General features: G+C 34.0%; 1 protein-coding gene across 1 annotated transcript in view; it reads left to right on the top strand.

The window, feature by feature from the left end:
* Window positions 1-12727, top strand: part of TRPC4 (transient receptor potential cation channel subfamily C member 4) — a 207034-nt gene extending 194307 nt beyond the window's left edge. Inside the window, exons 9-11 of the mRNA XM_081309016.1 lie at window positions 9633-9674; window positions 9815-9904; window positions 11367-12727. Of these exons, the coding sequence (XP_081165142.1) occupies window positions 9633-9674; window positions 9815-9904; window positions 11367-12089 (855 nt within the window). The 3' untranslated portion in view covers window positions 12090-12727. The remainder of the gene's footprint in view (window positions 1-9632; window positions 9675-9814; window positions 9905-11366) is intronic.
* The last annotated feature ends 5685 nt before the right edge of the window (window positions 12728-18412 follow it).

Here is an 18412-nt window from a genome sequence, read left to right as displayed (position 1 = left end):
CTTGTTCTTTAGTTATCACTCGTCAGGCATTGTTATTAACTCCAAACGGGGCTTTCTCCTGCTGAAAGTGGCATGCATTTGCCCGTCGTCTCAGTAACGATTCTAATTATAAAGACTGGGTTGGCAAGTCAGTATTTCAAAAAAAAAAGATCAACTTTGGAGACACAGTTGTGTGTTCTCTTATAAACTGTTACATATTTATCTTATCAAATAAGGTAAACATATTTGATATGAAAAACCAAAGTCAGATATGATGAAGATTTAGGCTATCAATCTCATACTCATTTATGGATTGTATTACTGAGTGAGAAAGGAGTGATTTTACTTTGCTCCAAATGTTTGTCTGTTAAAATAAGTTAGATTATTTAAAAATAGTTGTAGAATAAAAGTATCAGACAGAATAAGCTTTATTAGGTTTAATAGTCAATTATGGTATGTAACTGGGATAGAAATTAGAGAGTGGAAGGAAGCACAGAGACATTGCTTCCATCCTGAGAATGTCAGTTTTTATGTGGGAGATACAGAAGTGAAGACATATTGCTATAACGTACAGCATATGATATATTTAACATTTTGATGTAGCCACACACAATGTGCTATGAGAAAAATGTGGGAAATAATCAATATCAATAATCAAAAGGTTTAATAATCAATAATCAAAAGGTTTCAGGGAAACCAAACTCCAGCATATTCTCCTTTCCAGATCAAATTCTACTTGTCCTTTTTCCCAACTTATTCTTAAATTCAGGAGTATTTTTTATAATCAATCCATGAAAAATTATTAGTGATCAATGCTGTCTTTATTTAAAAAAAATATTTTTGTAGTTGTAGATGGATACAATACTTTTATTTTATTTATTTATCTTTATGCCATCCTAAGGATCTAACCCAGGGCCTCATACGTGCTAGGCAAGTACTAGCCACAATCCCAGCCCCTCAATGCTGTCTGAACATATTACCTTTCACAAGAGCATTTGGATTTTAAAATTAATAAAGCCGAGTCAACAAAGAAATTTCTCTTTCATATTATGGTTTGATGTAACAATAAAGGGAAATTTAGGTTTTAAGAAACTTGTAACAGAATACCAGGTCCTAGCCAGGCATGGTGGCACGCACCTATAATCCCATCTACTAGGGAGGGAGGCTGAGGCAGAACAATCACTAGTTGGGGCATAGCCTGGACAACTTTTATACCCTGTCTCAAGTATAAAAAATTAAAAAAAGGACTGTAAATACAGCTCAGTGGTAAATTACTCCTGGGTTCAATTCCAAGTAAAACACACACACACACACACACACACACACACACACACACGCACACACACACAAAGACACAAGGCCCTCCTTTAGGAGATCCATCTGTCCTGCCTACAGAACGAATGGAGAGCCATTTCAGAAACTGCCTTCCAACCATCCCCCAAGCCTCTTATTGTTGATTGGTTCTTAGGAACATGTTGCCATCATTTCTTAAATGCAAAGAGGAGCCTTCAGTTCAACTGCCCTTTCTATTAAAGGAATGATTCACACTTTTCAGAGGGAGAGAATAAGTGGCATAAATTAAAGAGCTTTCTTTGCTATATAGTACTGTTCTTGAAGCACAAATTTCTTTTTTTGATTCTGTATTTCCAACTTTGATTCTTTTGCTCTGATCTAAGGCACAACAAGATAACTCAAAGTTAATTATGACTGCAAACCATTCCTTTCTTCCTTTGCCATGTACATTTTACTAACCTTTAACATTGGATGTTTTGATGCCTTGGAAATTTATGTCAAACTAAATAAATGTTCTGAATCATGTTTCCCTTTCCTTCTCTTCCCAGCCTCAATCCTGCCTCTTTTCCTCCAGGCTGGGGCCTAGGATAAGTATCATCCTCATTAAACCCAATATTGTTTAAATTTACTTTTCTCTGGACCTCATTTTCAGGAAGAGGACATACTATTTTTGTTTACATACGCTTTGTTGAGTTTTACATATTTATTATTTATATAAAAATAAATATTATGCATCTTTGTAAATAAGGTACTGCTTACAAAAATAAAATAAATATAATAAGAAGGTTATAATACTAATATGGGAATTAAATGGGAAAATAATGTCAAAAAGTAATTGACTCTGCTGTAAATTCATTTAAATTCCATTAATCTTCTTGATAGTTTGTTGTGTAGACATATGAAAGCAAACACACATACTATTTAATTAATGATGACACAGAAGTGCCAAAGATAGTCATTTTGTAAAACCACAGTATGGCTTAAAACATAACATTACACTCCAAAGGGAACTTAGGTATCATTTAGTTCCATTATTTTGTTTAATGGAGAGCTTGTTTACATGGTTTTTAGGGGGGTCTATAGGGACAGACCTGGGGAGAAACCCTGGCCCCCAGTTCAATATGCTTTCCATTGCCCTCTCTTGTTTCCCTAAAATGCCTAATGAACATGCAACTGAACTTTCCTTGTAATTTTTCTCAACAGCTTCTGCAAATCTTCTCATTGTGTTCAACTACTTCTTATATTCCTATATTCCAAAGCCTTGGGATAGCAGGCTGGCTTGCTTTCTGCACTCTTTCACCCCACAATGTCCTTATATTGATGCCACATTTTTGAAAGAGAAAATTGAAGTTCAACTGGAGGTTATTACATTCTTCAAGGCATTTTCTGTAACCTTCCCATTTGTGGTTCACTTACTGATGCTTGTCACCTACCAGCTGCCTGAATGTCACACTGCTGGTCATTGCATTTAAGTTCCCAAGAAGAGCTTGAAACTAGAGACCTTCAGGGTTACTGCCTTGGCCACTCTCCAGAAGCCCATTATTGGTGATCCTATCTTGCAATTATTTATGGTTTCCTGTAATACTGATGCAACAAGCCCTGAAAACTTAAACATTTGTATATATAAACACATATAAAAGTTGAATATATATATAACTTTAATGTATGTTATATGCATCTATGGCTTTGGACTTCCTTAGGGTGATCAGCAATTCCCAGTAAATTAATTGTTCACTCAAGTGCTTTATGCAGGAAAGCATAAGTGAAGCAGAAATGCTTTATTGTTGAGAAAAACATCTACGAAAGGAAACAATTGCATAGCAATATATCTTGTTTCTGGGCAATCATGAAAATCCACCAAAGGGGCAACCTAGTGAGAGTACAATAACAAAATAAAAAACACTTTCTAACTTCTGATTTTTCATACTACCTCTTATCAATTTTCTGCTTAAAACTCTTCATGGTACTAAAACACTAATTCTCAAACTAAAATCATTCAGAATCTCCATTCTAACAAGCACTTCCAGCTTGAAACTTTAATTAAAATTCCTATTAAAGAATGCATTAGGATTTATCTCAAATTTTTAAGCTCAAAACCAACCTTTGTGCTTGTTGCTTAAAAGGTCCAGATCCATTTAATTAATGTACAGATGCTAATGTGATACTTCCCCAAAGCATTTAATTAATACAAAACATTCTTTAATGCCACAGACCAGAGTTCTAAATGAAATGCTTAACTTAATAGGTCAACGTGCTAAACCAAAACCATACTAGGCCTTTAGATAAAATCTTAAGAAAACTATTTTTAAATTCCTCAGTTTTATGTTTTCTACTTTCCGTTTTTTTCTTAAGTGGATAGTAAGAAGAACATTAGACATTGTCATGGGTCACTAATCATCATTCAGCCCTGGGATAGAGGTGGGATACTCCAACTTAGCTGGCTGTCACAGAAATGTGCTCAATTAAGTTGGTGCGAAGGAATAAGAAATTGTGAAAGCATCCACATCACCTACTATCCCTAAAGGAAGAATGCTAATAATGTGTGCCTCTCAGACTTCATTTTTAGTGGTAATTTGTCAAAATATATAGTTCCTTAGTCTCCAGGACTCTCAGTAGGCCTAACTACAAATCTTACAGATATGACAGTATTCATCCATGTATAACTCTGTGTCCCTGAGTTACTGCCGTAAGATTTGTAGCAGAGCCCTCTGATTTAACTTTCTTTTCCAAATGGGGATGGATGAGAATTAATTGCTTGGTATTCTTGGTATTTCAAGAGTGAGGTTCTCAATATTTGGTTTGATGATACAACATTCAGGCATTGTGTATTGTTTATTTTTTATACGCTTAGAAAGTACATTTATAAAGAACAATCTGTGGATCTGTCTCTAAAGGAGGATAATGAAAGTTTGGGGAAAGGGATCCCATCCTGAAATGGCCCTTTGCTTTTGATTCTTCTTTAATGAAAAAGAAGACAGCAGGCCGAATTCTTTAAGAAATTCACTGAGCAAAGCAAAAACTAAAAGGCATAATTCATGGTCTGAAAATCAGTGATAGGAAAAAACAGAGTGGAAATGAGAGAAAATGACACTGAAAATTGACCGCAGGGAACTAGCTATGTGCAGAGAATCTGACATCCCACACAGTGGACCTGGAGAGAAATGGAATTAAAAAGTCAAAAAATGTCACAGCTGATTCTCCAGAGCCTTCTCTTTCCTAGCTGCAAATGCTCCCAGGGTTAAAGCAACCTGACACTTGAATTGAAACCGGGCGTTCCTCCCAGCCACAGAGGCTTCTCACTACTTGATCTTTTCCTTCACCATTAGTTCTGATCCAAATGCCATTGTCTTGTCCTAACAAATCAGGAGGAACCTGTAATCTGTGGTTTATGCTAATATGACTCTCAGGTATGCCCTCAGCACCTGTCTTAAAAGCCATTCTCACAAGGAATATTCTGTACCCAGGCTAATGACTTCTGATATAATTTATAAAGGAAGTGACAACTCAGAGTGCACTTCTTCCAAATTATTTTTCCTAGACACACTGCTACAGAAAGAATTGTGGTTGACTTTCGTTGTCTTAAACACACAACTGACAGTGGATGCAATTTTTTAAAAAGGCTACAAAAGGCAACTCCCAAAACTCTCAACATGGCAATGGCTTGAAACAAAACTAATTACCCTTTACCTATATAAATATTTTAATGAAATGTCCCTTATTGCATTATTGTTATGAATACAAATTGGTTAATTTTCCCATTTTCAGTCTTTCCAATAATAATTATGATATAATGTTTCCCTTAATAAGGTTCTTTAAAACTCCACTGAACTTTACCCAACAAAATGTTGCAAATATCCCAAATATCATTGACAATAGTCCTATGGTATAGTATTTAATTATATCACTAATTTTCAATAATTATGTTTATTGTTAGAGTACATATGTGACTATCTCTTCCTCTGGAGATAGCCCATGTTTTCCTTTCCCTTTCATATTCTTTGTTTTATCCCCAAAGCTTCTCTCTCTTGAGATTGCTCCCATTCACCCTTTCCTAAATAAATGTAAAATCTTAGCTGGCAAAGAAATGTTTTTGAAATTTATTATGAAAATTTCATTTATTATGAAAATTTCATTTATTATGAAATTAACATAATAAATTTCACTTTTTACTATTATAAAAAGGATTCATATTCATGATCCACTGCTATCCGTGTGGTGTTTAAAGTGAGTCTTTGTCTATCTCTTCCTTTCTCTTTTTCTCTCTGTCATTTTTCTTATGTATATATAATATGTCAAAATATAAACTACTGTCATGCATATCTAAAAACAACAAATTATAAAAAAACAAAAGGAGTGCATGGATAGCTAGGTAAGAATGCAAAAGATGAGAATCTGTCTATGCCTTAAGGGGGCAGGGGGAAGAAAGAAAGAATATGCATGTTATGGGTCGAATTTTGTACCTTAATTCCGGGTAAAAAGATAGGTTAATCCCACCACCTCAGAATGTGACCTTACTTGGAAATAGGGTCATTACAGAGGTAACCAGTTAAGGTGAACTGAAATTATGCTGGAAAGGTCCTTGAAAGAACAGGGCAATGAGAAACCAGAGTCACAAGGAGAAGGCCCTGTGAAGATAGAGGTGGAGATTGGAGCGATGCGGCAAAGAGCCAAAGGCTGCCAAGGATTCATGGCCACTGCGGAGAGCTGGAATGCGTCTCTCCCACTTTATGCTACTGTCAGATGATCAGCTTTCATCACATGTCACTTGACTAATCAAGAGCCTCAGGTGTCTATTAACCAATGAATTCTCTTTGCCAGCTAAGATTTTAGATTTTACTTTATATATATATATATATATATATATATATATATATATATATATATGCATGTTAACTCCCCAACAGCATCTAATCATATTCCAAATAGCAGAAAACATTGAACCCCTACCTCTGGAAGCTGCATAGCATGTCTTAACATGTCTCTCTAGCTCTGGCATATTTGCTCACCCCATTCTAACTTTCCAGACACCTGTGTATCTCTACCTATCAAAGACCTATGCTTCCCTCGTGTCCAATTCAGAACCCCATTCCTGTGAAAGCTGTTGCCAAATCTAATTCTTTCTTTAGCAAAATATCACCTCTTCCTTCCTGTGGTCAAATAACACTCACATTTTTCACCATGTTTAATGCTATATTCTGCCTTCATCTGCAGTCATTCCAGTTCTTGGCATTCCATGTTAGAAACTGCAGGTCATTTAAATGTGTTTTATTTAAGCCATTTAAGTGTGTTTTATTGCTCTCAGGTTTCTTGCATGTGAACATGTGATCATTTAAGTATATCTTAAATTGGCTCTGCAAGCTAAGATAGATGCTATAAAAACAAAGGAAAACTCACAGAGGTCATGGGAAGATGTTTATATTTTCAGGCTCCCCTAAAAGATGTCTCTCTTCTGGATTTGTGGTACATCTATCCAAGTATACAAGAATCCACTGACTATATTACTTAAATGCAAATTTTCTACTTCTGAACTTCTTTACTGCCAAGGACAAAGGTTTCCAACCATTTAACTGAGGAAAAGGCTTCCACAAACATGAAATGCCATGAAAAATCTCACAAAGAGAGACAATTATATTTTAACTACATTATTTTACTTCCTTAGAGATAATACTGATATTTGTCAGACTGTACAGTTTTGTGATTTAAGAATATTTTTACAATATTCTTAAATATTCCAATTAAGATTATCAATTGGAAAGTAAGAGAGCAGAAAGAGGATGAAACTCACATTAGTGCTAAATGCCTTAACTCTCTTATTTAGTCATTGGAATTATCCACTGAGTTTATTTTCACCTTGCAACCTCAGAGATAACTTTTCTGTTCAGGCCCAGTCAGCTTCAGACACAGATAAGTCCTAAGTCCTTGTTCCTAATATCACACCTCACAACCTCTCAGAAAGTAAGAAAGCAGACCCAGGTAAACACACAGTACTAACTAGAGAAAGGAGATTAAAAAGATAAGGAATACATGATATGCATAGTGTAGTGTTCACCAATTGATGGGTAGATTACCTTCATTTTTTTGGTTTTGATGTTGAGGAGTTGGTTAATTTCATTCAGTCCTATTTACCTAGCTAGGATTTGAAGTTCACTTGGCTGATATTATCCCATAAGACCAAAAATAGTTTCTTATCATCACCATGTAGATGTAGAAAATACCCAAATTGCAAAAGTGATTACCTGTATTAACTTAGCCTTAAGTCTGGGCTATGGAAATTAACTCCTAAAAGTTATCACGGCAAACTTTTTCCTATGTTGTTTTCTCTTTCTAGAAAACTGTTTATATTTTTGCAATTTTTTTTTTAAAGAGTGAGAGAGAGAGAGGACTTTAATATTTATTTTTCAGTATTTGGCGAACACAACATCTTTGTCTGTATGCGGTGCTGAGGATCGAACCTGGGCCGCATGCATGCCAGGCGAGCGCGCTACCACTTGAGCCACATCCCCAGCCCTATATTTTTGCAATTTTTGCAAGAAAAATAAATATAGAGTTATTGTTTAAACTGCTATATTAAATCTTCTTATGTTTAAATTAAAGTTCTTTTTAACTTTGGATATGAGCAAAGTTCTATCGAAGGAAAGACAGTGCCTATTTTAATTCTACAATGTGTCATTATCATTTTTATGTGACCCATAATTCTTCAATTTTGTTATCCTTAAGTTCAGTTTTGTGTTAAAGAAATTTCAAGTTCAGTCATGACTTCAAACTGCACTTTGCTGAAAATTTCTGATTGAATTTTAAAGGGATTCTATTGCAGAATAGTGGAATGATATAGGACACAAAATATAACAAGTGAACTAAATTCATTTTATGTTGATTTAAGAGTTTCTATCTAATAAATCTTGGAGACACTAGTATATTGATTTTAATGAGAGGGTTAAAGAAATTGGTGTGTAACTCACTTAATCTTTTCGTTCACTCTAAGCACATTCGGGGGATCTGGAAGGCTAATGTTTTCTTCTACAGTGCTTTTTGTCTTGAATTTCAGCTAAGCTGTGTCTCAGCAAGAGTCAGACACCTCCATCTGGTGGCCCAGTCATAAAATTCCCATTCTCTATTCTTTTTTTAACCTATTCTAATTTTGTATTGTTTCAAATTTCCTAGCTTTTATATTATTGCCTTAATCATGTTGAAAATGCATTTCATTTTAGAATTGTATGATTTTTAACATAATTAGTTGCCTTTAAGAAGCTAAGCATTGTCTCATTGGTTCCTAATCATGAAACACAAATCCCTTCTTATGGTCAGTGGTCAACATCATATTTTCCCCTTTGTCTCTGAAGGGAAAAAATTACTTTCTTTCAAACTGTTTCATTGTTTAAAATAGCATTTCACAGTAGTACCTATGCAACTCTTTCCAACATTTTAATTTGTCAGTTTGTAATTAAATATTTAGTAAGGAACAAGATCAAAAGTCTAATTTAAAACCCAAATATGTTATTTCAATTGCTCATCACAACTAATCAAATTAATATTTTTATTACAGAAATATTTCTATTTTAGATTATATTGTCCAGTTTTTTTTCCATGATGAATTAATACTACTCTTTATTCTAAAAACATAAAATAGGATTATGATAGATAGCTTTTTCCCCAATGTCTTTAGAACCCTTGTGAAAACTTCAAATATAAAATTTGAGTGAAGTATGATGATTCAGTCACTACTCATCTCTCTATATATCTTGTACTACAAAATCATTCTTTTGTGCTAACTCATCTCCAGCCCCCAAAGTACGTTCTGTTCTTTTCTAAATTATTGGGACTCATGCTAATGACGAGTAAATTAATGGTATGTTTGAGCAGAGTTCTTATGTATGTATGTATCATATCAAATCCACTCATCTCCCTAAAACATCTCAATTCGCATGATTGAAATAGTTTGGGGGAGTCTTTTGTCCTGTTAGGTTTCTCGTTGTATGCGGCATGTCATGAATAACTTTTTAATCTTTCCCTCTTTTTACTTGATATGTGCCATCTCAGTCTCAGCATCATTTCAAATGGTTTGGGTGTGTATCAACTACAACTAGCTAACTCTAGATCATATATTAGACCCACATTTCCACCATTGTTAGCTTATTCTGTTTTCAATGTTCTACATATCATATTCTTGTATTGTATTATTTTGGTCCAGTTTTTAAATTCATGTGAAGCACTCTATAGCCATTGTGTAGTAAAACTCCCACTTTGAGGGATAATGGAGAGTAAAAATTGTTGATTAAAAAAAAAAAACAGTGAATTACTTTTCAAAATGGTCAATATATTTACCAATATAACCAAAATGAAAATGTCCTTTACCTTTTCAGAGGAGAGCTGCTGATAACTTGAGAAGACATCATCAATATCAAGTAAGTTATCCTTTGATTGTATTGTGAAATTGGCATTAAAAAAATATAGCCACAACCCCCGCCCCGTTCAGAATAGACTCAGGAAAAAAAAATCCTATTTATGCATTTAATACTAATACTATGGTTCTAAAATGCCTCAGGAAGTTATGAGGAACCTGGTGAAGCGATATGTCGCAGCCATGATTAGAGATGCTAAAACTGAAGAAGGACTGACAGAAGAGAACTTTAAGGTAATCATTTTCATCTTCATCCCAATGAAAGGCAGAGTCTGCAAAATATGGAATCAGACACAACCCATTTCAAATCAGAGTTGAAAACTCAGCCATGGCTTCTTGAAGGCTCGTGTGCCTTCTCCTTTTTAAATTAAGTCCCATTGAATGGCTTAAAAAGAAAACAGCAAGTGATGAAATTTCTCCCCAAAATAAATTGTTTTGAAACATACTTAACCCAAAATGTCAAGGGGACTTAGTTGGAGGCAGAGAAAATCCTAGAGCTTCGTGGCGCTCTGACACTCTGACTCATCGATCCCAGCAATGTTCTACTGAGTGAGCTTTAGTGTTTGATAGTTCATCCTGCTTTCTATATCTGAAAAATTTAATAAGCAACATGTTAACAACAAAATCCTTTGGGTGTTCTGCAACATTTTTGTAGCAGGGAATTTAAGGTTTGAGTTTAACTGTAAGTTACAACTTGGCTTTTCTACTTGAGTTTTCCCTTCTTCTTAATTCTGTCAGAAGAACTGAGTAGAATATAGGAAATAGGGTATGCACAAAATTATGTGTTAATTATGATATTCTGCTTGAGTGTCAGAGATTTTGGAAGAATGTTTTAAGGTCATTAAGATATTACAAACAAAAACAACTAAGGGAAAAAATAAGGAGATCTTTACAGAAAAAGCAGATATTTTGCCAAAAAAATAAAAATTATCAGCTAGTTAGATAAGAACATAGATAAATTGCAAAGCAATTGCAAATGAACAAAAATCCAAAATGTTCTTTACAGCTAAAACATTCAAATTATGAAGTTAAATGCTTCATGTTGCTTTGGGAGACAGATTGGAAGGAAGAGAGCAAGAAGGCCACCATAGGGTTAAGACTAAGAATTCAGTTTCCCTGAAAAGATAAGAGAAATGGATGAATATAGGAAATGCATGACATGAAGCAAGTCACAGGACTTTCAGGCTTGATGCAGGTTTTAGTGTAAAGTCCTTACCAAGGTACTAAATCATTGGAAGTCACTCTCAACTCTTGGAAGGGTAGACTCCACTTTATTTTCTTTCCAATATTCTTTGAAAGAAAAATCTGCAAGATTAAAAAATGCATCCCTGGTAGAGTGTAAAGGAGACTCAACGCAAATGAACAATTTGGAGGGGAGTATTTGACACCACAGTCCCAAAGAAAACCCACATCCTGGGCTACACAGTGGTGCAAAGCACAACTCCTCTGGGTTCTTTTTACATCATCCATAGAAAGTTTCCTTGTGATCACAGTACTCCAGTAGGAAAATGAGTAGACATCAAAATGACATCAAATGCCAGGGAGAGAACTGGGACTTCTAAATACAACCACAGTAGAACAGAATCCTAGTTCTCAAAAAGGAATGGAAACTTTTCAGACGTATATGTGAAATTAGAAAGTGCTGTTTCCTAGTGTTCGAGTCACAACCTAATGTGCCATTTTAAATTTCATTTAGGAACTAAAGCAAGACATTTCTAGTTTCCGCTTCGAAGTTCTGGGATTACTCAGAGGAAGCAAGCTTTCTACAATACAGTCTGCAAACGCCACGAAGGAATCTTCCAATTCAGCAGACTCAGACGAAAAGAGTGATAATGAAGGTAATAACAAGGACAAGAAAAAGAATTTCAGCCTTTTTGATTTAACCACTCTGATTCATCCAAGGTCAGCAGCAATTGCCTCCGAAAGACATAACATAAGCAATGGCTCTGCCCTGGTGGTTCAGGAGCCACCGAGGGAGAAGCAGAGAAAAGTGAATTTTGTGGCTGATATCAAAAACTTCGGGTTATTTCATAGACGATCAAAACAAAACGCTGCTGAGCAAAATGCAAACCAAATCTTCTCTGTTTCAGAAGAAGTTGCTCGTCAACAGGCTGCAGGACCACTTGAGAGAAATATTCAACTGGAATCCCGAGGATTAGCTACACGGGGTGACCTGAGCATTCCTGGTCTCAGTGAACAGTGTGTGTTAGTAGACCATAGAGAAAGGAACACGGACACATTGGGTTTACAGGTAGGCAAGAGAGTGTGTTCTTTCAAGTCAGAGAAGGTGGTGGTGGAGGACACTGTTCCTATAATCCCCAAAGAGAAGCATGCGAAGGAGGAGGACTCCAGCATAGACTATGATCTAAGCCTCACAGACACAGTCACCCATGAAGATTATGTGACAACAAGATTGTGATACTGGAAGGAGGAAACGTTTACCATACACATATAAAATATATATATATATATATATTTTCCCATAGTGCTCTGGGTGGGGGAAAATGTTTAAAATAAAATCAGCAAAAGCTAACTTACACTTTATAGCATTTATCAACTGTGGCATATTAACCTGTAACATGTTGTTATTTCAAGGCAAAGGCAAGCAAGAACCCTTCTGTTTTGTAGCCTGCTTTTGCTTTCACAATTTGTTTTACAATTGTTTTTGTTAATAAATAAATGCACCTTGTATTCTTGTACTGTTGCAATACCCACAGAAAATTTTTAGCTACCTTTTTCAATTAAAACAAATGCAATTTCTTTCATGTGGTAGTTGACTCCTATAATAGATATTTTTATATGCAAAAAAAATGTAGCTGAAATATGAGAGCTTTTCATATTGGGCGCGGGGTGGGGGGGAATCTCTAGAAATAATTCCTCACCAAGGACTTTTCATCCAGGCCTACAGTTTGGTTTTAAAACACAATTATTCCCAAATTATTTCTTAAGAATGTGTAAATAATTATAGTACACAATTAAAGCAAGCTAATCTTCTTCTCATGGTGTCATATTGAACCCTTTCTTAAAATGAAAGCCAGGTGTATTTGAGTTTTAGGTTGTCACAGTGTCTCCCTTCCATAAGTAAAATGTTTGTCTCGATAATGACTTATGATTTTAATGACATTTTTTCATAATAAAACTTACATCTGCAATTCAAAAAGATTTACCTGTTTCACGTTTCACCGCATATCAGTATAAACATGAATCTTTGTGAATAACCAAATTTCAAAAATGTTGCAAAAATAATAAATTAGAATTATTTAAGAACATAAACAAAGCTACATGATTGCATACTTACAATATTGAGGTGAAAAGGAATTCATGCTAATGGTATATATCTGTACAAAGTAAAATTCTAATATTTTCAATCACACTATATTGTTGTTAACTCAAACAAAATCCTAGTAGTTTTCTCTTCTTTCCCTCGGTGACTGACATATATTGCTTTAAAAAATATTATTGCTCAGAAATCATTATTAACTTTATCAGTAAATATAGATATGATATATAGTTTTCCCTGATGGGACTTTTAAAATTTCTTATTTCTTCTGTTGTTTGCAAGAAAGTTTAGCTTGTGTTACATTCATTCACTGGACTATTAGAAGGAAAGTGTTCGGACATGATATAAAATGGTACTGACAACTTCTTAAAGTTTTCATTATATTACTTGTTTCTATATAATTCCCTGTGGAAATTTTCCTTACTGCATACACTTAGCATTTATTTTAGATCAAAAGGAAAATGTTGAGTTTGTTTTACTTCAAAAAGTTCCTCTGTGGATGACAGAAATCATATAATTAAGCAAAAATGGCATATTATGAAATTCATTTCTGATTACTGTACATCAAAAATGAGGAATAATAGTAATAACAATGCCAACCACTATTCTATGCATATTTTACATATATATTCTATGAGCATATATAAACATATGTTCTATGTGTATGTATATAAACAGATTTCATATATACATACATACACATATGTATGTATGTGTATATGTATATGTATGTACTTCTCTTAGGTACTTTCTGTTCTCATCTCCATTTCATAGATGAGGAAACTGAGACAAGTGTTAACCTGGTAAGGTCACACTGTTAGTGATGGAACTGCTGTGTGTCCTTCATGGTCATGAACTTAATCACTTCATGGTACCGCCTCTCAGAACATTAAAGAACAAGAAAAAAATGTACACATAAAGAGATTACTGTTGCCAATTTTGAAATCCTATACTTTAGAGAGAATGAGTTTGGTAAGTACCATAAATGTGTCTCTTCTTATAAAGAAGGAGTTATGCACAAAATTAAAGATGTTCTGTCCAAAATTTAGGCCCAATTGCATTGTATAAATTAAAAGATTGAAAAATCATTCAATATGGGATTTCAGATATTGACTTGAATATTAGGTATTAAATATAAATTTTCAAAAAAGCCAAAATGACTGAATTCTTGCTCACACTTTGATCTCCTTTGGTCCTAGGGATTTAGGAAGGGGCTGGACAGGTTTAAAGAAACACAGGTCTATGAATGCATGTGTTCCTTCAAGCACACCTTTATTTCAAGACTATTAGAATACCAAGTAAACCCAGCAACTAATAAAATACCAAAATCTTTCTATGTCAAACATTCAGTAGTAAAGGAATTTTAGGCTTATTCTTAATATTTAGATATTTTCATTGGTTCCTTTTGTTTCTCTGTGTGTGTGCATGTGTGTGCATCCCTGTGCACATGCATGGATGTTTTTAAAGAAAAGATCCTATACATTATTATTATACATACTTTATCAGAATCTAATTTCAAATTCCCTCTGTCCTTCAGACTATCCCAACAATAATAAAATACAGAAAAAAATTATTTCTCCAATAGCTTATTTATATCATGGTTTGGGGTGCTGACATTCTACAGGTGAATATGATGATAGAGGTATTTTTGTGGAGCAGGTAACACCTTGTTTTTAGTGTCCCAGAAATTATAATTTTTACAGCCCTCGGACGTCACTGACAGATGCTTTTAGAACACAAAGTATTGGATGGATATTGATAGCACCAGATGTTCCAGAACTAAATACTCTTCTAAATATGTGGTGTCATTACATAACATTAATGAAGATAAACAGGATACACTAAGAAAGTCAAAAACTACAGTGGGATTGCAAACAAAGGGAAGAATTTCTTTAGGACTTTTAAGTGAGAAATTTAGGATTTCTATTTCTATTCATATTCCTATACATAGATATCTCTAATATTGAAGAGAAATTTAAAATCACCTTCCATGTGTTTAAGTCACATTTATTAATTTAATGCCTTTTTATTTTTTTAAAAATATTTTTATTATTTTTATTATTTGCTTGAGTTGGGTGGTGGAATATCTTGAAAATTCTGTTAAGGTTTAATGTAATTGAGGTTAAATTCACAACACTTCCTTTAGTACAGGTATGTTTTGGAAGCTCCATTTACCAGAAAGTATGCTATAAGGATGTACCTCACTCTTTGTAATAAATGCTTTCCTGAAAATTTCTCTGTAAATAAAAGTAGATTAACTTCAGTTGGGAAACAAGCTATGTAAAAAAGAAAACAGAGAAAGAGAAATCAGTGGTAAATATGTTTTTATTCAATGATAATTGTTTTTCAAAGTGATAATCATCCTCAAATGGTTTCATAATGCATATTTGTATATCAAATTTCTTAAATTGGGATGTTCATTTACTAGCTGGAAATCAAAATAGTGCAAAAAGTATCCTTGCTGCCTTGCCTTGAAATGGATAGTAACTTAACATACCTCAGTGATCAAACACACAAATGCAAATCATAAAATTTCATGAATAACTTTTTTAGGAGTATTGAAAGAAGTAATGAAAGAAACAAAAATATTCAAGGGTGGTAAAGGCATCGTGCTATTCTCAAAGAAGCAAATACAGTTATGAAGTAAATGTGGAGGGAATGTCGGTGACAATAGGATAACAATGTGTTCTTAACATGCAGCAATCCTTAATACTTCTGGGATTTATTCAAGTCTAGTCTCATGACTCTTTATTGAAGAGCAAGCACCAAGTGCTGGAATCTTCTCTATTCTTAACCATTATGCTTTGTGTTAGCAGCAGAAGCTTCTGTGATATGGAAAGCTGCCTTCTAAGCTCAGCATCCTTAAAAACCAGCCTAGTAAAAACATGCACATGTGCCTGTAAATATGTTTACAATGACTCACATTTTTTAAAAAAGTCTGAATATATTTCTGAAAATATTTTTTGTCTTAGATTCTCCAAATTCAGACATACCATTGAACATATAATTTACAAAAGTAATATCTGTTGAAGTCCCCTTAATTCATTTTTAAAAATATTATTCTAATGAGTTTAAAACATTGTGTATATAGTACTGTCATATATGTTACTTTGTTTAAATTTTTGTGCCATATTAAATAAGTGTTCCTTCCATAGATAACTTTAGAATCTAAAGCTAAGGATGTTTATAGCAAATATTCAAATTTACCCAGCCCTGCAATGGATAAGTTGGAACTTAAACAAACAAAAACTCTCTATCCAGCTATTTGGATGAGACATTGGGTAATACATGCTTTAACTAATGAATTTTTATTTGGGAAAAATTGTGTGAGTTTTTCCCTCTCCTTAGAGTTGTCCAGATTTTTCATAATTAAAAATCAAAATTAATATCTTTTTACTTTTTTTCTTCCAGGTCATGCTAACACATTTTTAAAAGCTGGTTTCTAAAAATACTCTGTTCATTTTTACTTCAAATGTAGACGTTATAATAATTCTTAATGTACACTGGTAGTAATCAAAGGCATTAAATAATATTAAGGCTTTTTAACTGAAAAATGATAGAGCTGGACAATGAAATGGATCAGGTTCTAAAAAACTAAAGTCATAATAAAATAGAACAAGGGAAGAGCCTTAAAATTTCCTGTGCTTTGTTGTTCCGTAAACTAAAAAAATATCGTTACCACCAATCCACAAATCCCATTTTTTGGTGGGGAGGGTATACCAAGGATTGAACTCAGGGGCACTAAACCACTGAGCCACATCCCCAGCCCTATTTTGTATTTTATTTAGAGACAGGGTCTCACTGAGTTGCTTACCACCTCTATATTGCAGAGGTTGGCTTTGAACTCACAGTCCTCCTATTTCAGCCTCCTGAGCCACTGAGATTATAGGCATGTGCCACCGTGCCTGGCTTAAGTTGCTCTACTCTTGGACAGTGCCTCTGTGTAATATTTGTATCAGTTAATGTATTTTCATCATTTACATAAAGTTAAACTTATATATTTTAGCTACTCAAAAAAATTGATATGACTTTACAAAAATTTTCTCCTAGATTACCAGTTTCCTAATGGAACCACTGCTAACAAATTGTTAGTTTATCATGTTTCCCTATGTCTTTGTGAATCTATTATTTTATAAATATATATATGCATGTATGTAAATATGTAGGTTATAGTTTTATTATTGTTTTATTTAGAACTGAAATAGACCATATCTAAGTTATAAATAATTTTATTTTCATCTAACTATATGGCATAGAAACATTTTCCAAGTTATTTAATATAGTGGAGGCATTCAAATCCAAATTCCCTTACTAGCTATGTTACCTCCTGAAATATATTCACATACTATTTCCTATTTTAACACCACTATGGAAGAGCTTCTTACTGGTGAACACACAGTTTTTAAGCAAAGAGAAGTACTTGACAGACAATAAGGTGCCTCTGAAAAGACAGATATCCCCTGCTTAGAGTCTTGTAAACTTCTCCACTTTCTCTGGGATCAAGAGTCAGTTCCGTAGTCAGTTCATGCAGTGGCCCCAGTGAATGGCACAGCATCATTTCTCACAATCATTTTTAAATACACACTAAACCTCCACCATTTTGAACTTCTTTTAGCTATTTAAGATTTAATACTGATGTATTCCCCAACATGTACAAATACTGATCCTCCAGCCTTGAACAAGAATTGTTGCCAAATTTTTGTTACTTGAAATAATTTTCTTTAATTCAGAATTTTAATTAATTTCAAATGGCTTAATTTATGGTTTCCTTTAGGTCTAATTTGCTTTCACAATGTTTTTTTTTTCTTGAAGATAATCTGAGCCTGTCAATAATGAGATGGATTTCCCACTCTGGAAATAAGACATGATTTGCTTTGGCATATTTTCAGGGAACCGATTTGAGAGATTTAGTTCACTCCCAGGAAACAACTCACTGTGCCAATTCAGCCTTCGAATACTAGACGCCTGTGGAGTGGGGGAAGGTAGGAAGCTTGTGTGGAGTAGATGCAGGGACTATACACTTCACCTTTTAAGACCTCAGTAGCTAGTATTTGAAATTTCTGAATGAAGATTCTGAATGAAAATGTTACCTCTCTCTCTATCTTATGGGACTATGGTAATTCACCTTTCTAAAGTCTGAAGTACCAATTAGGAATGTGGATGTGCAAGAGAAATAAAGGCACCATAAAAAAAAAATTATTGAACAGTTTGGTATCACTTTCTTCTTTAAATTAAAGCCACAAAATATTTTTGAGATAATTGTAGGAATAAATGGTGTGCGGTAGAAATAAATGATAAAGAGCTACCTTTCATACCACTAATCTATTTTCCCTCAACTGAAGAATCTTTAAAAACTGTAGTACAAGATCACAGAACATTGATATGGATATAATCTACTTATCTTACTTAGTTTTCCGAAGTTTTATCTATACTTTGTGGGAAATGTGTGTGTGCTGTGTGGA

The sequence above is a fragment of the Spermophilus citellus genome (genome assembly GCF_964194105.1).
Source record: "Spermophilus citellus genome assembly, chromosome: 1".
In the NCBI taxonomy this organism is placed as follows: domain Eukaryota; kingdom Metazoa; phylum Chordata; class Mammalia; order Rodentia; family Sciuridae; genus Spermophilus; species Spermophilus citellus.
This window is presented reverse-complemented; position numbering and strand designations above follow the sequence as displayed.